The sequence below is a fragment of the Cervus elaphus genome, chromosome 5, assembly GCF_910594005.1.
Source record: "Cervus elaphus chromosome 5, mCerEla1.1, whole genome shotgun sequence".
Lineage (NCBI taxonomy): Eukaryota > Metazoa > Chordata > Mammalia > Artiodactyla > Cervidae > Cervus > Cervus elaphus.
In genome coordinates this window covers 106,016,171-106,038,660 of record NC_057819.1, presented here as the reverse complement: position 1 = coordinate 106,038,660, position 22,490 = coordinate 106,016,171, and the positions used below count along the sequence as shown (strand labels likewise).

The 22,490-nt window shown below is 43.9% G+C and overlaps 2 protein-coding genes across 5 annotated transcripts in view; one reads left to right on the top strand and one right to left on the bottom strand.

Annotated features, from left to right (window-relative positions):
- The window catches only part of AKAP10 (A-kinase anchoring protein 10), a 43,040-nt gene extending 29,825 nt beyond the window's left edge, over positions 1-13,215 (bottom strand). The window contains exons 1-4 of one of the 2 annotated variants that reach the window (XM_043903976.1): positions 12,966-13,214; positions 5,137-5,184; positions 3,394-3,576; positions 983-1,519 (exon numbers count right to left, since the gene is read on the bottom strand). In XM_043903976.1, coding sequence (XP_043759911.1) covers positions 983-1,519; positions 3,394-3,576; positions 5,137-5,184; positions 12,966-13,053 — 856 coding nt within the window. In that variant the 5' untranslated portion in view covers positions 13,054-13,214. Of the gene's footprint in view, positions 1-982; positions 1,520-3,393; positions 3,577-5,136; positions 5,185-12,965 lie in introns of both variants that reach the window. The other variant, XM_043903977.1, reaches the window with a different exon arrangement.
- Positions 13,216-13,273: 58 nt separating this feature from the next.
- The window catches only part of SPECC1 (sperm antigen with calponin homology and coiled-coil domains 1), a 210,831-nt gene continuing 201,614 nt past the window's right edge, over positions 13,274-22,490 (top strand). For all 3 annotated transcript variants that reach the window (XM_043903965.1, XM_043903966.1, XM_043903974.1), the window contains exons 1-2: positions 13,274-13,514; positions 14,832-14,961. The gene's annotated coding sequence lies outside the window, so the exon portion shown is untranslated. The remainder of the gene's footprint in view (positions 13,515-14,831; positions 14,962-22,490) is intronic.

Here is a 22,490-nt window from a genome sequence, read left to right as displayed (position 1 = left end):
ATAATGGGGAAGGCGATGCATGTGCAGGGGCGAAGGGTGTACAGAAAACACCTGTACCTTCCCCTCAATTTTGCTATGAACCTTAAAAAAAAAACCTGCCTTCATAACGTCTTAGTAGGAAAAAAAAATAAAAAAGCACACAAGGGAAAATCAAAAAAGGAATGTTGGACCTTTGAAAAACAAAGAGAAGATAAGAGAGAAGATGATGAGCATGGGTTGGAAGCTGTCTAATCAGAATTCCAGGTGATAATTGAAAAATGAAGAGTGTGTAGCTTTCAAGCTAACAGAGAAGAAAAAAGAAAAGAGGAGCTGCAGTCCAGACGCCAGGACTTCAAGCGCAGGTCCTGCCTGGTATATGACCTGACAGGCTCCCCGACCTTCCCAAGCCACGACTTCCTCAGATGTAAAATGGGGTGACTGCCTACCTCACAGGGCTGCTGTGACTACTCCATGAAATTCAAGTACAGCCCAGGACACAGAACCTGATTAATGCTGCCTGCTGTCAATTAACAAATAACTTTACCTGCAAAGTTCAGTAAAAGAGCAAGAAAACTAAGACTGAGGCTGCCATTAGCTTTTCTGGATAAGGATTTGATTTCAAAATCTGTGATGACCCTGGGCCCTTCTTCATTTGTTAATTATTTCTATTTCTTAGCGGGTTGGCTCTTCTGTTCTTTTTTCATACACAATCCTATTCTAAAACTCCAAAATTTGGGAGAAAATTACTCTAACCCTTTTAATCCCCATTCAAGTTCCACTTTGTAAGTAGATTTTTAAAAATATATATGTATTTATTTTTATTTATTTGGCTCCAACAGATCTTATTGTGGAATGTGGGATCTTTAGCTCCTCAACCAGGGATCAGACCCAGGTCTCCTGCATTTGGAGTCTGCAATCTTAGCCACTGGACCACCAAGGAAACCCATAAATAGATAGTAAAAACAAACAAAAACAGGATAAAGAGACAACACCACACACTTACTTTTCATTAATTTTCCTGATAATTCCTTCAGTGGAGAAGATGGACTACTTCTACTGGCTACCATGAGCCTGGAGGACTCCTGGGTTTCCAGGGAGCCCCGATGAGTTCCTGTCCTGGCTGTCTCTAGGTGTAGAGAATGGGCACAGTCACTCTCCTGGGAAAGCAAGTGGTTCTGGGTGTTGCTAGTTCTATTATTCAAGTCAATTCCTTCCAGATGGGCTGAGCCAGAATCCTCCAACCTCCTGTTAAGAGACTCGGTTACAAAAGCTGCTGTGGTTTCGGGCTTTTTAGATGGAGAGACAGGTTCAGCCAATGAGCTCTGCTTCACTGTGTTCAGACTGTGTGCTCTTATTCGGGACCAAGTTGTGGAGTGAAAACTTTCAGCTTCCAACCAAAACTTAACCAAATGCTCCATTCTCCGAAGTTCCATGAACTGAATGAAGTAAGGGAGGACCACGGTGTCATGCAAGACTTGCTCAAGGGTTTTTGAAAGACTTGATTTGGCCTCCTGAGTCTGGTAGTCCAGACAAGATCTGCCTAAAAGAAGAAAAGAGTTAGCAGTTCAATAACAAATAACAACCGCTGCTGCTAAGTTGCTTCAGTTGTGTCTGACTCTGTGCGACCCCATAGATGGCAGCCCACCAGGCTCCGCCATTCCTGGTACTGGAGAGGGGTGCCACTGCCTTCTCCGAACAACCACTAAAGCTTATTTAAATTATTAGAAGGGTCTTTGTTAACTTAATTAATCCTCGCATCTCTTTTCATGGCAATTCAAATCATGTAAATTCTTAAGGGAAAAAAATCTTACGATACCAGTTCCAAAGGAAAAAAAAACCAATAAAAATATTTTAAAAGTTCAACCTCATTAAAAGTCTCAAAAAAGCAAATTAATACATACCACTTTTGCCCATCAAACTGAAAGATGGGTTTAAAAAAAATAACAAGAACAAGGGCACAGCAAAACAGATGATGAAAAATGTAAAATAACAAAACCTTTTTGGAGAAACAGACAGCAAAGCCTTAGCCATCAGGGTAATTTTTTTTTTTTCATCAGGGCAATTTTCAATCCAGTAACTCTATTTCTAGGACCTTATCCTGAGGAAAAATTGTGGATATAACTCGAAAGATGTTATGAACTCTTAGTCTCATTTTTTTTTTTTCTTTTTTTCTTAGTCTCACTTATAACAGAATAGTTAGATTTGGGATTTTATCTTGAAAAGTAAAACCAAACAATAAAACCAAAAGTTTATTTCACATTTAACTAAATTTAGGTTATGACTATGAACACAAGCTAATTATTAGAAGACAGAAGAAACTAAGAAAATACTTTCACAGCACGACACAGAGAGACTCATTTTTATAAAATTAACCGAGGGCCTCATCAGCTTTTCAAAAGGGCTTTTCTTCACCCTTGGTTGTTTCTTCTGAAGCACTTCATGTACCACCCCTGCTGACTGTCCTGACTTTAGTGTTAACTAGTCCACTGCGTCAACACCTCTTTAATGAACTTCAGGAAAGCTCGAGCCTCTGTAAGACTTAACTTTAAGTACCCTTTACCCAGTCTTGGAGAAGGAAATGGCAACCCACTCTAGTATTCTTGCCTGGAGAATTCCATGGACAGAGAAGCCTGGAGGGCTGCAATCCGTGGAGTCGCAAAGAGTTGGACATGACTGAGCGACTAACATGCACATACCCAGTCTCCCCTACGGTATCAAGATCACACTAAGACACTGACACAATCCATCCATCTTATCCAGACTTCCCCAGTTTCACCAGTACTCACTGTATGTGCATTTAGTTCTCTGTGTTTCTATCATGTGAGTAGACTTGTATAAACATCAAGACAGAGAACAGCTCCAGTGACACAAGGATCTCTCGTGAGGCCTTTTATAACCAGCCGCCATCCCTAACCACTGGCCAACACTCATCGATCTATTCTTCATGTCTATCATTTTGTCATTTCAAGAATGGAATAACACTTGTCTCTCAAAATAATTCCTTTGAGATTCATCCAAGCTGCTATGTGTAAACAGGAGTGGCTATTTCTCTGCATCTACATTAACATTCCAATTATCAAGCTTTAAATACTTGCTAATGTGTTGGGAGAACATAAACTCATTATTTTAATTCGCATTGCACTGAATATTAGTGCAGTGAGGCCTCCTTTTCACACACTCAGTGGCCAAATGTACTTCTTCTTCTGGAAATGGCCCATTATTCTACTGGGCATACTTTTTCTATTTACAGAAGAACAACATGGAGCCATCCATTACATTAGCTGTTAGTCCAGTTTAAACATTTTTTTTCAAAGGCCCAGCCAATAATACGGGTCAGTATCCTCTGGCAGGACCTTCACACTTTATACTCAAATCCTTCCTCCTAGAAGTTAACAAAAACTGAGAGTCACTCACCCAGGTCCCCAAAGTGAGCGGCTTCCATGTGGCTGGGCTGTTTCTTAAGTGTTGCAGTCCTGCTACTTGAAAAGGAGTCCATGTTGGCAGAAATGGCATTGATTGCAACATGACTTGGTCCCGCAGCCTCCAGCAAGGCATGATTTTTAGTGCTTTTTTGTGGGGAATGTACGGATATTGAAGCTATAATTTTTCAAAAAATTGTTAAAAATTAAATACGATTTGATAAGTCTAAAACTGTCTCCTAAAAGGGCTTTAAGGAACTTTAAAAATTAGATTTTGTAACACCTCTCTTGAGTAAGCACACACACTCAACAAAAAATTCTTATGGAAAAGGTAAATTAACCAAGCAGCAGAAAATTGGAAAGAGACTCCCTACTACTTATATATAACTCTCAAAATACTGTGCCAAAAGTAGAACTTAGAAGAGAGATCTTTGAGAAAGTTCTCTCTGAGAACCTCTAGTAAAGAAAGTACCAAAGGCAGCAAACATCCCGAAATATGGACCTTCTGCAATTTCCTAATCCTAGCTAGCTGGCAAGTGAGAAATTAAATTCCAAAGTAAAATTTTAGGTTATCAAAAGAATTAGAACAATACTCTTCAGTATTGCTAATTTTATTTTTTAACTAACACAATTCTGTTTATTTTACTTTTTAACTGAGTAACAAAATTTCACCATCTAATAAAAACTGATCAAAGTTCAAGTTGCTTAAAGATAAAGCACACTTAAAAATTCACAAAATTTATTTTCTTTCATAGCCTAAAGAAATAATAATATCCTGTTGACTTCAGGATAAAGAGGAACTCATCAAATTCACATGGTCAAAGTAACCCTATGAATTCATTGCTACAGCTGAATTAAAATTCCACTCATCCCACTTGTTCCACACAAATATCAAAAGACTCTCATGAAAGGTCTTTAAGAGGTTTTGGTTTAGTGCATTGAACCAACACGGAATACACCTGACTTTAAATGATCAGAAACAAGCAGAGAATAAGGCTGTGAGGTACCCTACTTATTCCCTAATCTTACAAACCTCTTGTTATAATCAGTGTCCCTCTCACAAATTGAGCAAGTGGAGTTAATACTCAATGCTAGCCACACAACATGCAAACATTTAAAAGAAAAATCTAAAGAAGTAGCAATCTACAGTATTTGTGTAAATAAATTATATCTATGAAAATTATATGCCATGGACATGGAAGTAATTTTCATTACAATTTTCCCATTCCAAAATTTTTGTACATTGACATAATGAAATCAGTCACAACTACAGCAGAAATTACAGTCTAAAAAAAGCAGGCTCTTACCTACAAATAAGGACAATATATTGATTCTAATAAAGAACTCTGAATAAATTTTAAGTTAGGGCCATTCGTTCAAAGTAATAAAGAAATGAAAACAGTGAGCATCCAGATCTCAGATAAACCTCAGAAAACCAGGCTTTATAAGTCAGTGGTCAGACTGCTCAGTAAAGAGTATTTTCTGCTTTTAGTTTTTTAAAATAAAGTCAATCAATTGCTTTTAGGGAATCACTGAAATGTGTGATTAGCAAGGAGGACACTGGTTCCCTGGAATCACCAGGACAGCCAATGAATGCTCAGTAAAAGCCTAGCATATGTTGGGTGTTAAAAGATACATCAATAAGTCACAACCATGAGTAATTATAAAAGGCAGAGATGATAAACAAGGGAGAACGCAACAGGATTAAAGAGTTCATAACTGCGAAGCGCTGACTCACCTTTGACTGACTTGACATCTGGGGTCTTCTCCTGCTCTTTGCTTTTCACTGCAAGAGAGGAGGGCAGCATGATCAACTTCTTCAGCCAAATGCCCCCTCCACACACTGTAAAACTCAGGCCAGCTCTATTCCAATAGGTGAGCGTGTTCAAAGTTTTACACAAAAGGGCAAGCCGCCGTGGAGCAGGGCAGGGCACCTGTCAGGGGAAGTTTCTCAGAGAAGCGCCCTCTGAATAGCACTTGGTCAAGAAGGCTGAGTACTTAAGGTGAGATGAGGTCAGGACACCTAGGTTCAAATTTGGGCTCTCCCATGTGATCCTGAACCAGTTACTTTAATTCTCAGGGTCTCAATTTCCTTGATTTACAAAACCTGGTCATTCTTATGAGCTAGTAAAGAGTCATTTCAACAGGCAGGATTTCAACCTTGGTCTGTGGAACCAGAGAAATCACTCTTCTACCCTTGGTTAAAAGCCTGTAGAATGACCGTGTGATTAAGATAACGTGTGTAAATGAATGTCTCAGAGGCACCTCCCACCCCATACACCAGAACTCAACATGTACTTTTCCAGCAACGTGTCTCAGTACCCAGCCCCGTGCTGGGATGACTGGTGTTTGCAGCTGCCTCAGCTGCATCTGCCAACTGACTTCATCTCCCTCTTGAAACATGAATTTGGCATGGCTTCCGTGAAACCCCACTCCTCGTTTTCCAGGGGCTCCTTCTCAGCTTATCCCTGGCCGACTTCTCCTCTGCCAGCTGGGAGTTTCTCAGGGACAAGATTGGTCACCCATCTCTCCAATCCATGTACGTATGGATTGTATATATATTGTCCTTGCTGATCTCAGCTATTCTTCAGGCTTTCAATACCACAGACATGCCATAACTCCCAAAGTACTCGCTCTAGTCTGAGTACTTTTTGATCTCAAATTCATAGTTTACCAACTTTCTGCCATCTTTCATAATCCCACTGCCTAAATGGGATGTACCATCTTTCCCCAAACCTGCTCCTAAGTCAATCTTTTTCTCCTCTCATAAATGTTTCACTGCCCACTAGCTTCTCAGGCCAAAGCTCTGGGAGTCATCTTCCACACTGTCTCTCAATCACCTCCAAACCACTTCTAAGAACAACGGGTTCCACCACCAAGTACCTTAGAGGTATATTTTATTGTATGTAAACTTTAAATCTTAATGTAGTCAAACTGCACTGATTAAATTTTCCTACGTCTTATTTCTTACCCCTATATTTTCTTCTATATGATTTCAAACTTTGCTTTTTCAAATTCTGGGCTCCAACTCATTTGGCATTTATTTCTGTATTATCAGGGATAGCAAACTACAGCCCAAGGGCCAAGTCCAGCCCACCACCAGTTCTTCATAGTGTTTCTGTATAGTCTATAGCTACAAGGATAGAGGAGAGTGAGGTGGACCAAATAGCCTTCAAAGCCTAAAATATTTACTATCTGTTTTTTTTTTCCCCCTGTAGAAAAGTGTTTATTGACTTACAATTCCTAGAGTAGTAAAATACAGCAGTGTCATGAAAAAGAAATCTTGTTACTCAGTTGGCTAAAGCGATATCGCCTTTGAACTTACATGTCTTTGTTTACTTATGAGAAGGCCTTGCCTAAATTTGTTGATTTTTGTACTTCCTCTTTTGCTGATGGCCTGTCATAATCCCTGCTAATACTATCTGTCTTTTTACAGAAAAAGTTTGCTGACCCCCTGATGTACATAATGAGGAAGTCTTAATTTTTCTTTTCTTTTTTTTGGGCCAGCGGGATAATGAGCACAACTTACTGATTAGTCCAATCTTTCCCAAATGAATAGGAACTCTTTATATACTACGTTCCCATACATACGTGGGTCTGTTTCTGGGCCTACTACTGTAATTACTAACTATGTAATAGGCTCTGGCAGAGCCAAGCCCTCTATCATATTCTTTTTTCAAAACTATCTTTCATATTAACCGTAGGACCAACTTGTCCTGATCCTAAAACCCTCATGGTAATTTCTTTTTAAACATTAAGCATTGACTTGATCAATTTGAGAGAGAGTTCACATTTTTCTGGTATTGAGTCTTTCTGTTCATGAACATAGTATACCTCTATTTATTTGGGTCTCCTTTTAGGTCCACTTATATTTTGTAAACTCCATAGAGATATCAGTTTTTTATTTTTAATGCTACAGGGATACAACTGAGTTTCAAATACTTATTCTAATGGTATATGTGTAAATTTTCTTAAACGTTCTCTGTACACAATCATAGTATCTGTGAATAATGACTCTTGTTCCCTTTCCCTCACAAAAATTTTCTATTCTTTTTCATGTGTGCTATAGTGAAGACTATGTTAGTTTTCTTTTTGTTTGTATAACCCTGATCTATATTCTCATCCTTTTAACTTTCCTACGCTCTTTTTAACGCTTAAACTGCATAGATTAGGAAACCAATCTGAAGATAACCATTTCTTTATTGTCTGGGTCACCCATTTCTGTTTATTGTGATTACTGTTCTTTATTTCCAAAGCAGAATGTTCTTAAAACTCAATTACAACTTACACACCTGTTGACTTCTCCTCGTAATTCTGTTGATTTTACTTTATATATTTTGAGACTAGATTTTAGGTGCAAACCAGTTCAGAATTTTATCTTCCTAGTACTCTACTCATTTTACCATACTTTACAGACTTTTTTTTTAACCCTACTAGTATTTTATGCTTTAAAGTATTTCAGCTACTTCACAAGCTTTCTTTTCTTTGCATCCATTTATTTTCAATTTCTCTCTGTCTTTATGTTTTTGTTGTGTTTCTGGTAAATAGCTGGATTTTCGATTATTATCCAACCCAAGTCATTACTTTTTGTCCACCTTTCGATGGACTTTTACTAGATTTTTATTTACATTTACTGTCGTTTATTTCTACCACCTTATTTCGCACTACTGACTCTTCCTGTATTTTTAAAAATTATTATGAAACATTTAAAACAGAAGGAAGACACTTAGGTTTAGCAAAACTTAACATTACACCATATTTGCTTTGGAAAAATTTTTAAAGGAAATAAAACATTGCAGGTACAACTAAAAGTCCCTCTGTGACCTCATTCCCCTTCTCCATAGAGAAACAATTTCAGAAAGTGAATGCTTAAGGTTTCCATCCACACTTTTACTATTTAACATACTTATGTATTCATAAGCAATATATAGCATTGTTTGAAGGTTTTAAACAAGTGGTTGTACCAACTGCCATTTCCAGCAGCAGTATATCCTAATTAAATCTTGATACAGTCAGGCTTTAATCTCAACTCCTAAGTCTTTTCAAGAACTTCACTCCTGCAAGTAACATTTCTTTTCTGTATCATTTTCTCTCTCTACTGAGTTCTTTCTATCAGCAGACAAACAAGCTTAGCATCTTTTATTTTAAAAATAACAACAAAAAACACCCCTTACCCTAAAGGCTCCTTGTAGTTATTGGCCTTGTTTTTCCCTCTTAACTGCAAATTTTCTTGGTTATTCTTTTTACTTTCCCCACTTCACATTCTCCCTTCAACCTGTTCCACTGACACTACATTTATAAGTCATCAATTACTTCCCTGTTATCAAAGTGAATAGCTATGTCTATTTACCTCAACCTTGTAAGTGACATTAAATACAATACTTCCTACTTTTTGAAGTACTATCTTCTCTTAGCTTTCAAGACACTCCACTCCTGTATCACTTGGCATTTTCTTTTGCCAATGGCTCATGTTCCTCAACTTAACTTCTAAAAGCTCAATTAACTCAGCACTCTCTCCTTGTCTACAGTATGGCAGGTTATGCTACCTCACCACTGAACTCATTCTCCCACTCTTAGCAAGAGGGCCGTAGCCTGGCACACAGCTAGCTAGCTTCTCTCCATTTCCCAAAGCCCTTAAGTTAGCTGGGACCACATGACTAGGTTCTCAGCAATTAAATGTGAAAAGGAGCAGTATGTGCCATTTCTGGCCAAAGCTTCTCTCTTCCCTTACCGTGGGTCAGAGAGCTGACAGAAGGGGCTATGACTTGGCTTTATAACATGCAATATACCTTAAGAGAAAGAGGAATAAGACAATAGTAGGAAAATGATCCCTGAATGATCATGAAGGAAAGCCACCTGATGACCAGGGACCTGAACTGTTACACAAGAGAGAAATAAAGGCCTATCTTGTTTGAGCCATTGTACTCTGTGTCTCTCTGTCATGGAAGCCTAGCCTTTCAACGTAACTAATTCATATATTGTATGTCTTCCCTTGATGATGTCACCCAGTCCTATGTCTTTAATCATTATTTATGCAAAATACTTTTAAATTCAGATAGAGAACTCAAGTTCTGAGCTCTTTCCTTAACTACAGACTAGTACATCCAACTGCCTCCTTGGCAGATCCACATGGACTCACATCCACCGAAGGAGAACTGTGGATTCTTCCTACCCCAAACTCAGTTTTCCACAGCTTTCCCAGTTTTCCTTCACTCCAGTCACTTACTCAAGCCATGCTTTCTCTAACTCCAAGACAACCCCATTGCCCTCTACTCCCAGTAAACTGCAGCCTTCTCTCCGTCCTTGAACAAAGCCAGCTCATTCCTACCTCAGGACATTTGTACTACCAGTTCCCTCCAGCAAGAATACAGTTCCTTTCACCTTTTCAAGGCTGGCTCTTTCCTCATTGAGACCTCAGTTTAAATACCATCTTCCTAGACAAGCCTTCCCTCTCTATCCAAATACAAACTGCCATCTGCTAAGCTGCTCCTATATCATTGTTTAAATTCCCTGCACAGCACTTACTACCTTCTGGAATTTTTCTTATTTTCATTTTTACTATTTTTAGTAAATTTACTAAATAGATATTTACTAAATTCCTAACTATATCCCAAGCACTGATCAGGACTTGAAGATACGGCCATGAACAAACATAAGCTTCCTTCCTAACAAAACACATGAGTCAGCAGATGGTGATAAACACTGCAGGAAAAAAATAAAAAAGCAGGGCCACAGTAAGGAGTGCAGGGGCTGGGGGCTGCAATCTTCAGCAGGCTGATCAGGGAACCCTTCACTAAGATGTCAATTAATCAAAACCCTGGAGGAGAAGGGGGAAGAAAATAGGCTTGCATCTGTAAGAAGAGGTTTCCAGTCAGAGGGAACAAGTGCAAAGGCCCTGAGGTGGGAATCTATTTGGCAACAAGGTGGCCAACATACAAGAGTGCTGGAGAAAGGGAACAGATGAAAACAGAGGAGAAACAGGACATAGATTATGTAGGGCCATATACAGGAAACCACTGAGGGCATCTGAACAGAGGTGTGGTATAATGCAGTTTGAAAACACACCAGGGGAATCAAAAATGGAGGAAGGGAAACCAAATTGAAGCCTAACGCAAAATAACACTGTTTCCTTGATCTTCATAAAACCGGCTTCATCTTGACACTTAAGCTGAGATCAGAATGACATCCCCTCAGAGGACTTCATTAACCACCCAAACTAAATAGAGATGCCAGCGTGTTCACGGTCAGGGATGGTGAGAAGTGACTGGATTTGAGCTATATTCTGGGGTGAACCTAACAGATTTGCTGATGGATCAGACATAGAGTAGGAGAGAAAGAGGTTGAAGAAAGTACTAAAGTTTTAGTCTGAGCAATTAAAAGACCAGAAATGCAATTTATCAAGATACTGAAAAACAGATGAAGGAAGGCTAAATCTAAAGTGAAATTTTAGATACAGTAAGTTGTTTATTAGTTGACCTCTTAGACATCTATTTTGTTGTTGTTGTTGTTTGGTCGCTTGGTCATGTCTGACTCTTTGCAACTCCAAGGACTGTAGCCCACCAGGCTCCCCTGTCCATGAGATTCCCCAGGCAAGAATACTGGCGTAGGTTGCCATTTCCTCCTCCAGGGGATCGTCCTGACCCAGGGATTGAAGCCATATCTCCTGCACTGCAGGTGGATTCTTTACTGCTGAGCCACCTGGGAAGCCCAGACATCTATGTGTAGAGGTAAAAAGTGGACCAACAGTTGGATATGGAGTCTAGATTCAGGGAAGAGAATCCAAGCTGGAGACGTAAATCTGGGAGTCATCGGCAGATAGGTGGTATTTAAAAATGGTATTTAGAAACTGGATGGGAGCTCTAAATAGGACCATCTCCAGTTTCTATTCTTGCTACATTCAGTCTCCAAAAAACATCTAGAATGATCTTTTCAAAGCAAAATGAGATCAAATCATTCCTCTTTAAAATTTTAAAATATTGTCTCTGCACTTGGAATAACACCTTGTGGTGACCTACAAAGCTCTGAATCATCTGATCCTTGTGTACCTCTCAGAACCGCAGTCACAGTGGGCTTCTTTTCTCTCTTGAAGGACACCAAACTCTTACCACCCAGCCTTTGAACACTATTCCCTGTGCCTGGAATGCTCTTCCCTGGCCTCTATACATTACCTCTTGCTGTTCTTCAGCCATAAGTTTCAAGGTCGTCTGCTGAGGACTTTGACTAACATCAAATCGAAATATGTCTCTTCTCTTAAGCTCTCTCTTTCATAACTCTTTACTCAATTTGTAAACAGAGAGAGAGAGAGGTTTATTGTCTACTCCAGCTGACAACAAGCTCCTTGGAAATACGGATTTTGTCTTGTGCAGTGCTCAATACTGAGGGCCTAGCACAGTGCCTGGCAAAGAGCAGACATTCAAAAGTATTTGCTAGATAGACAACAGGCTATGAGCAAAGCAATTTGCCTCATTATACCATTATACACAGAACACTCCTTACCCTAAAAAAAAAAAACACCAACCATTTCAACACTGTCAAACAAATTAGAGAGCTATCAACCATACCAAAGTACCTTACCAACACAGCTTCCTTGTACCATTTTACCATTTTCATTCATTCAGAGAGATTTTCATTCATTCATCATGGTTTCATTCACTGATCACATGACATCAGTTACTAAAACTCCCTGTGTACTTAAAAGGAATTCTTTATAGAGTTGAATGGGGTCTTTAGGAATCATCGAATTCTCAGCTGAGAGGAAAGTGGGTCAACATTTTTCTGTCCCAGATGACAGAGTTAGTAGCAGAGCTGTCACATAAACCCAAGTCTGATTTAGTTCAGTGCTTTCCCCAAACCTGCATTTGTCTGGGAAATTTTCCCTGAAGCAACAAGAATCGATACAAGAATCACTATCATCCCAAAAGATCCACACTCGTCCACCCTGGATACGTACCCGTAACGAAATGCCAAAAACCTTACCCAGACTCAAAAGAAAGTTGCCTCTACTCAAAAAACTGGGCAGCTACTACTACTGAAAACTAGAAATATCAATATAAGCAGTTTGTCTATAAAGTTAGGATTCCCGTAGCAAGTAAACTTGCAAAGTCATCAAAAAGAAGGACTCTTCTTCATTAGGGAACTTCTAACCGTAAGTTAAGTAATGTCATTTTAGGAACAGCTGAATCCCCCTCCCCCATAAAGGGGAAACTGGAAAAGAGCACTCGTTGAAGAAAACAATTTTTTCACGTGTTGCTTTTAGACACAAACCCCTCGATATTCTGCAAAGTCGGAGACTTCCGTAATACTGAAGAAATTTCCATTTTCTGCTATAAACGCACCACCCCCACCCCACTCCCCGCGAAAGAGCTGTGTCTCTGCAGAAGGCATGCCCCAAGCGGGTCCCGGCACACACTTCAGGAGCGGCCGGCGGTGGCCCGCGCGGAGGCCCAGCTCCCTCCCACAAGCCCGCTGGCCGGGCACGCAGGCCGTCCGACCGCGCGGAAGCCGAGGCCTCGCTGTCCGAGGGCCCGCCGCCCGCCGCCCCAAGCCCGGCCCCGCGCCCCTCGCTACCTTTCCGCCGGAAGAAGGACATGGCGGGGCCCGGGTCGGGGCGGAGGGCGCGGGGGGACTGCCGCGGGGAGGGCCCGGCTCCCCTCATTCAGCAACCGGCCCGGACTTCCGGGTCCGCAGCAGCCGCCGCGCTAGCCCGAAAGGAGACTCGTCTTCCGGGTGTGGGCCCCGCCGCCTCCTCGAGACGCGCGGGTAGCTCCTGCCGCCATGTTACCAAGCCGCCCGCCCGGAGTTCCGGTCCTTCGCCGCGCGGGGCTTCACGGGAGGCCGCGCGCCGGCCCCGCCCCCCGCCACGCCTCCTCGCCTCCTAGCCTCCTCCCGCGGCGGAGCCGGCGCCCGCGCCGCCCAAGGGACTCGCGCGCTACCTGCACCCGGCCCTGGACCCCGCGGCTCTCCTGTTCCTGGGCGGTGCGAGGGTGGCCCCTGGAGAGCCGACCGAGTGTGACCCGCACCCCGCGCTCTCAGGGATCGGACCCTGGCGTGGCGGACTGGGTCCCGGGATGCGGACTCTTAGGCACCACTGTCCCCGCGACTTCGGCCGTGGAGGAGGTGCGTTGTTGGGCTTATTACAAGACGCGATCGCTGAGAACGCTCAGCTCTGAAAGGACAGCAACATAAAAACCTCGCCAGTATTTACCGGGCGGACTCCAGGGGTCATCCTTCCAGCCTTCTTCAAATGCCATTTTCCTAGGAACCTCTGACCTCCCTCGACCCTAGAAGCAGAGCGAACCTCCCACCCGTGGGTCCTCTCCCACAGGACTGAGAATCCCTGTAGCCTCGCTCGTGTGCGGTGGAGGAGCCTTAAAGAGAGTAGCAAATCAATAAATGGGTTTTTCAGTCAGTGAAGTCCATCAAGTGATGGACAGAGCAACGGAGATCCAGAGAGAAGAGGCAACTGGTCCAAGGTTATTCAGGGTGTGGGTGTTGAGACTATAACCAGAACCCAGGGTCTAGTCACAATATAATCAGAGCAGGTTAATAGATTTGTCTGGGTTTGGTCCCTGGGTGGGGAAAATCCCCTGGAGGAGGGCAAGGCAACCCACTCCAGTATTCTTGCCTGGAGAATCCCATGGACAGAGGAGCCAGGCGGGCTACAGTCCGAAAGGTCGCAAAGTTGGACACGACTGAGCGACCAAACCACAGGGGCATGTGCGGTAGCGATAGCGGATATGTATGGAAAGATCACTGTGCGCAGGTGCCAAAACCCTCCGGACGCATGAAGACCGTTGGGGAGTCTCGGTGGGAGAACCAGGCGCAGATAGATAACCTGCCCAAGGTCACGGCCTAACCAGAGGCGAAGTGTGTGGGATCTCAGACCTAGAGAGTTGGCTCCAGAGCCAAGGTCAAACCTCTTCCTGGGTAAGGACAGTGTCCGGGCGGGAGCAAGAGGCTGCCGCGGCTCCGGGAGTCCGAGTATGTCCTCCCTGACCTGAGCAGGTGCTAGGAATGGACCTCTGTCTGACTGCGGAGTCTTCAAGGAGTCCGAGCGGCTCCCCCACTGATCAGAAGGGCGCTGACCCCAGCCTGGCGCAGGGGAACCACTCTCTAAGGTCTGTGGTGGGTGAAACCCGGGGTCCTGCCCCCTTTGCCGGGAAGGGGAGTTGGGCTGACGTCCAGGGCCAGTGGGGCGGGGGTGGGTCTCTAGGTTCCCTGCTTGGTCGGTGGAAGCTGCGAGGGACTTCCATCAGGAGTCTGAGTGCGAGGCGGCTGTGCTCCAAGCAGGAAAGTGCGGCGCCCTCTCTCGGGAGTCCAAATCGAGGATTGCAAGGCATGCCCCCAATATCTCTGCGAGGGGAGCACGAGGGATGTGGGGGTAGCGCTCCGGTCCCTCTAAATCTCCTTCCTCTTTTCTCCAACTACGCATAGAATCAACGTAAAGAGCTGAGTCCTACCTCGCCTTCCAGTGTGATATCTGCTCTGGAGGCCCCATCCCACCCCGCCCCAACAGAAATTCTGCCGCTTTTATTCCCGGGACCAGAAAGCATTCCTGCTGCTGGTAAGTCACTTCAGTCGTGTCTGACTCTGTGCGGCCCCACGGACTGCAGCCTACCAGGCTCCTCCGTCCATGGGATTTTCCAGCCAAGAGTACTGGAGTGGGGTGCCATTGCCTTCTACGGAAAGCATCCCAGTCAGTTAATAATACCCGTCGTTATTTATAAAGTGCTTATCATGTGCTTTCAAGGGTCTAAGTGATGTATAATCACAGTCTCACCAATCCTTCTCCTTCTCCCCTACCAAAGACCCTGTGAGGTGGCTACCATCATTACCCCCAATTTACAGAGGATAAGTCAGAGGCTCAATGAAACCCACCCAGGATCACAAGGCTAGTAAGGGGTAGGGGTAGGATTTCAGTCACTGTCCCTCTGACTCCAAAACTATTTGCTTGTAGCACTTCCTCCTGTCTCCCCCACACCCCTAATCTGCTGCTAATTCCCATTTATCCCATGTTCTAGTTAAGATGTCTATTTATTGGGCAAGCATAAGGGGATGAATGCTATTTAGCAGAGCAGATGCCTTCTGAATCATCACCCCTTAAAGTGTTTATACGCTTAAGGAAGCTTTAAGGGTATTATCATTTAATCTTCTGGAATGTGATGATCCACAAAGGAACAGAGTTAAAACAAGAATATAGAAATAAACAAGAAAATTCCACTGGCCCAAATGCCCAGTTGTGACAAATTGATACTTTGCATTTCTAAGTTAATTTGTTAGAGCCACTTTAATTTACACGTAAAACAAATTTAATTTTTGTGAAACAAAATTGAGTTTTACCAGGAGCAATTTCTTTCATTATGTTCCTAATTTTAAGAGAACCCTCACAGGCTTTTTATGCCAGTTGTATTAATTATACAACAAGCCAGTGAGGTAAAATCAGCAAGTTAATTATCACAAAGTCAGTGCATAAAACCAATCTTCTATGACAAATACTATTTACAGAGGACTTCCCTGGTGGTCCAGTGGTTAAGAATTCGCCTTCCAATGCAGGGGATGTGGGTCCAATCCCTGGTCGGGGAACTAAGATCCCACTTGCTGCAGTGCAACTAAACCTGCTCAGAGCAGGGAAGACCCAGCGAAATCAAGAAACAAATACTCTTTACAAATTGAGTGAACTGTGTTCTACAACAAATATTCAAACGCATGTAACTGTCTATATCAAGCACCCTTTGGTTTGATAACTTGCTAGAAGGACTTGCAAAACTCACTGAGAGCTGTTACATACTCATGGCTGTAGCTTATTACTGCTAAAGGATGCATACTAGGATCAACAAGGGAAGAAATGCCAAGGGCAGAATCCAGGGAGGTACCAAACACAGAGCTCTGGTTTATCCTCTCCCCAGGGAGTCGGACAGCATGACTTCCCAGCTTTGAATTATAATGATATTCGTGGAGGACTGCCAATGAGGGGAGCTTACCCAAGCCTTGGTGTTGAAAGCTTTTCTGGGGGGGTTCCATCACATAAGCATGGTTATCGCCCTTGTGGTTGATCTCAGTCTCCAGATCCTCAAGAGATCACACTGATATCACATGACCCAAAGTCCCTACCTCAAATCATTTGTTATTACATGGCTGGCCAAAGGCCAAACAAAACAGAACACTCCTATCAGACGCGACATGCCAAGGGCAAGAGATGACTTCCCAGCAGCCCAGGGTTAAGGTCAGACTTTCCTTTGGGCAAGTTAAATTATTTTCAATACAAATGTCTAACAGGTTTAAAATTTTCACCAGTGTGGCAGGCTCCTGAATATTTGTAGGGCTTAGATCTCACCTTCTGGCGTGTATGTGTCTTACCATGGCATCTAGAATACCTGCGATTTCTTGCTCACTGGGTGTAGATAGCATGATGTCATCAACAGTGCCCCAGTGGGATGTTCTGCAGAACATCCAGACAATGAAGGGTTCTTTGGACCTGTACTGTCCAACATGGTAGCCACTAGCTATGTGCAGCTTTACAGCACTTGAAATGTGAGTAGTTGAATTAAGATGTGATGTGCTGTAAGTGTAAATTATACATCAGATCCCCAAACTTGGAATGAAAAAATAATGTAAAATAGCTCATTAACATTTTATATTGATTCCATGTTGAAAATATAATATTTTAGATATATTGGGCTAAGTAAATGCAGGTATTATTAATTTTACTTGTTACTTTTTGATTTTTATTATTATTTTTAGTGTGATAACTGAAAATTAATAATAAAAGGAAACCTCAACTAAACTTGGAGTTAGGAAGGCCTGCAGAGGGAGCTCTCCCACCCTGCCCCTCACAATTAACTACCCAAACAGGAAGACATCAGTTCTTAACTGGGAGGTGGAGAGAAGTACTCCCAAACAGGAAATGTAACTACCCAACTACCCCAGCAGGAAGGCAACGAGCTCAGCCAATGAGAAACTGTCTTCCTCTGAACTTTTTGTTTGCTCCAGTGAACTTTGATTTTTTTCCTTGCAGATTTGGTGTCTGCTGAGGGCCAGATTCCTGGTTCATAAATGGCTGTTTTCTCCTCTGTGCCCTCACAAGGCAGAAGGCACAAGAGAGCTCTCTAGGGTTTCCTTTACTTATTTTTTAAAAATATTTTATTATTTAAGTAATTTATTTGTTTGGCTGCATCAAGTCTTGTGGCACTTGGGATATTTGTTGCTGTGTACAGTGTCTTTAGTTGCAGCATAAGAACTCTTAGTTCTTTAGTTGTGGCATGCAAATTCTTGGTTGTGGCATGTGGGATCTAGTTCCGTGACCAGTGATTGAACCCAGGCCCCCTGCTTTGTGGAGTCTTAGCCATTGGACCACCAGGGAAATCCCTGGGATGTCCTTTATCTGGGCACTGATCCCAGTCATGGGGGCTCTCAGATGACCTAATCACATTTTAAAAGTATCTTTTCCATGATGGCTTATCTCAGCATGTCCAATATAGTCCCCTGTGCTATACAGTAGGACCTCATTGTTTATAATAGTGTTTTTATTGCTGTTATTTTAGTGAATAATCTAACTCCCACATTTCAACCACTGAAAGTGAAGCTTGTGGCAGAGGACTCCTGGCAGGGCTGCGTAAAGGGCCCCTTCCTAGGGGAGGAGTGAGGGGTGGGTGAGTCAGGTGGGAAAGGGGGCAGAGCCAGTGGGGGACACTGTTCCTGAGTGGGCTGCCTATGATCAAGAGGGCCTGCTGGGTCTGTGGGGCTGCACCCTGAGAAGTGTATGAACTGCACCTGCTGCTCCCAGTCCTCATAGGTCAGGGGTTCACTCCACAGGGCATTGAGTCTCCTACACTTCAGGGCTGTGTGGACAGACCCCAGGGCATGGTCAATACGGGAGCCCAGAGCAGGGGCGAGAGCACAGTTGGGCCAGGAGGTGAGGTGCTGTCAGTTACCCCTGCATAAAGCTGTCCAGAACCCATGTGGAACTGACATGGGAGCCAGTGGAGATGAGAAAGGTCCAGAATGGCCCAAGTCAGGGATCAGAGGAAACTGGGCAAACACCACATGCACCTCTCCACTCCCCATGCCAGACCAGCCAGTTCAGAGTGACCAGGAATGCAGCCAAGGGAATGGGTCTGTAGGGTCTCACAGATGCACAGATTCCGGGGATCTGTAGGGCCTGGAGATTTGACTGCCTGTTTCTTTATCAAGCTAATTTGAGGTGATCATTTTAGTTCTCATCTTTGAGCTCCTACCAGACATACTTTTAAAAAATTTTATTCCCACAGGAGCTCTTATTTTGCAGATGAAAAAAATCTCAGGGACTTCCCTGGTGGTTCAGTGGTTAAGAATCCATCTTGCAATGCTGGGGACAGGGGTTTGATCCCTGATCTGCAAGGACTGCACATGCTGCTGGGCAGCTAAGCCCGAGTGCCGCAACTACTGAGGCCTGTGAGCCCTAGAGCCTTTGCTCTGCAGCAAGAGAAGCCGCCGCAGTGGGAAGCCTGCGGACCTCAAGCAGAGAAAGCCCGAGCACAGAATGAAGACCCAGTGAAGCCAAAAAAATTTTTAAAATAAAACAAATTTTTAAAAAAGAAAAAGTCTTAGGTAGGCTCTAATTCAACCAGTCTGAATGATTCTAAGGACTAGAATGTAGACTGGACATTTTAATTCCAAATTTTTTGTCTCCCTCCCACCAAAGGGCTTCCCTTGTAGCTCAGCTGGTAAAGAATCTGCCCTCAATGTAGGAGAACTCAGTTCAATTCCTGGGTCAGGAAGATTCCCCTGGCTAAGGGATAGGCTACCCACTCCATTATTCTTGGGCTTCCCTGGAGGCTCAGCTGGAAAGAAGCTGCCTGCAATGTGGGTAGACCTGGGTTTGATCCCTGGATTGGGAAGATCCCTTGCAGAAGGGAACGATTACTCACTCCAGTATTCTGGACTGGAGAATTCCATGGATATCCATGGGGTCCCAAAGAGTTGGACATGACTGAGCAACTTTCGCTTTCACTTTCTCCCACCAAAAGGAGACTAGTGAGCCCAAACCTTTAATTGTCCCCATCTTGTCCCCCTCCTTTAATTTCCTGTGTACCATCAAACTTAGTCATTTAAAATGAATTTGAGTGGCGTCTCTCTCATATTCTGCTGCTGTGAGGATCCATCCTCAAGAGAATCAGGATCTAGATGGAAGGATGGAGATGAGACTGCAACATGTGCTGAGTGTGTACTGAATGCCAGATATTGTCCAAGGGACTTTTTATTCCAATAAAGTAATGTTGCATTTAATTCTCACAGCAGCTTGAGATTATTATTGAGGTGTTATTATTTGCCTCATTTTGCAAATGAGTGAATGAGTCTTCAGAGAGGGTAAATGAATTGCCTAAAATCTTTCAGCTGTAAATGCAGAACGAAGGAGTGGAACACAGTTTCGCTGCCTCTAATGCCCCCTTTCTTCTTACCATGCTGTGTAAAGTTTTCGTTTGTCAAATCTGATGATTCACTTGACTCGAAAACAATAACCAAATTTTGCGTGGGTGTCTTTTTGAGAATGGAAAGTGACTGAATGGTTTTTCAGTTCCCCATTCTCTTTGCCCTGACTTGAGAGAGTCAGAAAGCAAGCATAAACCCTGGGTCTGTAGCAGATATGCAAGCCACCCTCGGACAGCTTTCATTTCCAAGTCAGGCAGAGCCACAGTGGAGGATGAAACCTGCCTGATCTGGGATTCCACAGACCAAGGTGCTGAAGGATGGGCTTTGCATCCGAAGACTCCTCAAGCCTGCACCTGCTTTTGGGCACAGATGTTTGTAAGAATTTTTTCTTTCTTTTTGGCCTCACTGCATGGCATGTGGGATCTTAGTTCCCTAACAAGGGATAGAACCTGAGCCCCTTGCAGTAGAAATGTGAAGTCCTAACTACTGGGCAGCCAGGGAAGTCCCTATAAGAATATTTTTTATAACGGATGAATGTGCAGAGAAGCTGAGACTTGCCCTCGCTGTGTCAGACAAGTCAACTGCACAGCCCAGAAGAGAAAACAGCTAGCAGCCCAGTCTTGTACAAACCTGCTGTGTGCAGGCTTTTGGAACCCAGCTGGCTAACTGTGCCACGTGGGAGCTGGGACGTTCGAGGACCAGAACTGTCCTGCTCCTGATGCAAGGGGAGAAGAGCAGTGGTGAGGCCAGGTTCTTGAAAAGGGAAGGCCCTGTTTGGGAAATGATGCTGGGAAAGATTGAAGGCAGGAGGAGAAGCGGATGACAGAGGACAAGATGGTTAGATGGTATCACCGACTCAACGAACATGAGTTTGGGCAAGCTCCGGGAGATGGGGGAGGACAGGGAAGCCTGGCGTGCTTCAGTCCATGGGGTCACAAAGAGCCGGACACGACAGAGCAACTAAGCAACAACAAGGGGCCACCAGCAGCTGCCAAGCAAGGTGAGTCCACCTCTTAACTATTGGTTTTATAGTGACAACCATCAGATTATGAAGGAAGACTGACTCCACCAGTTCCTAAATGTTTCCTGAGGGTCTCTTTTGTCTGTTACGTCATACCAGAAAGAATGTAAGTCTGGGAAATGATCTGGACATCTACCCCAGCCCTATATTTGTCCTTGGGTCAATTATTTACCCTTGATGAGTGGCATCTGTAAAATGGAAATATAACCAACCTCATGGGTGGTTGTGCATTTAAAAGAATATATTAGAAGTATCTGGGCTTCCCAGGTGGCATAGAGTAAAGAATCCCCCTGCCAATCCAGGTGATGCAAGAGATGCAGGTTCGATCCCTGGGTTGGGAAGATCCCCTGGAGGAGGAAATGGCGACTCACATAAGTATTCTTGTCTGGGAAATCCCATGGACAGAGGAACCTGCTACAGTCCATGGGGTTGCACAGACTGAGTGACTGAGCGGACATCAGAAGTACCTAGAGCAGAGTTGGGCCCATAGTAGTCACTCAACTGGTAGTAGCTGCTGCTGCTGCTGTTACTATTGCAATGATTCGATTGTTTTGTTCTCTGTTTATGTTGACGGTCTAGGCCCGGGGGCATGACAGGGAGCTCATCCTGACATTTATGGAGAGTCAGGGCAACTGGGGGCAGAGACTGTGGCCCCCAAGAAGGAACCATCAATACAGGGGTCCCTGTTTTGGAGGAAGGTCAGGGAGGTCTGGGGGGCTTAATTCTTCTAAACATTGGCTGCCTGCTTGACCACCATCCCTGTCCCCCTATTGCTCCGGTTCCAGGAATGTCACCTGTTCTCTGCAGGTGCCAGCAGCTCGTCCATCACACAAATCCAGAGGGAGTCAGCCACCTGCTCCATGTGCTGCCCAGGGCTGTGATCATCCAGAGAAGAGTCTGCAGGGACAGGGAGAGAGGGGCATGGCTGCTCTTGGGAGCACAGAGGCTCTGAGAGAAGACTGTGGCCATGGGGTGTGAGGCAGGAAGCTGGCACCCGCAGAGCTGCAGGACTTGAGGAAGCTGAGGAGGAAATCCTGGGCAGGTTTCATAAGACTGTCCTGAGAAGGGAGCACAAATCCACACGCTCCCAGCACCATGTGATATAAATACACAAAGTCTGCTGGGGACTGAGGCTTCCCCGGTGGCTCAGACGGTAATCTGCCTGCAGTGTGGGACACACAGGTTCAATCTCTGGGTCAGGAAGCTCCCCTGGAGAAGGGAATGGCTACCCACTCCAGTATCCTTGCCTGGAGAATCCCATGTAATCCACCTGGCAGATTACAGTCCAGGGGGTAACAAAGAGGCAGACACGACTTAGTGACCAAACAACAACAACATACAAACATACAATGTGACATGCAGGAATGTGCCTCCATGTGAAAAAATTCTGAGGTTGTAGTCAATTCCCACGTAACACAGAGATTCTTAACTGGACACTGAACCTGGCAATGGTCTTGGTAGGGGGCAGGTGGTGTCCCAGGATCCCTGGAATTATATAGGATTGGTTTGTGCATTTATCCAAGATTGTTTATTATTTCATCACATCTTAACATGAGCCCGTGACCCAAAGTGTTATGAATTCCTGCATAAAACATCTATAAGTTCATATTAAAGATTCCAAATATTTCTGCTTTGTTCCTTTAAAAGCAGCCACAACTTTGGGG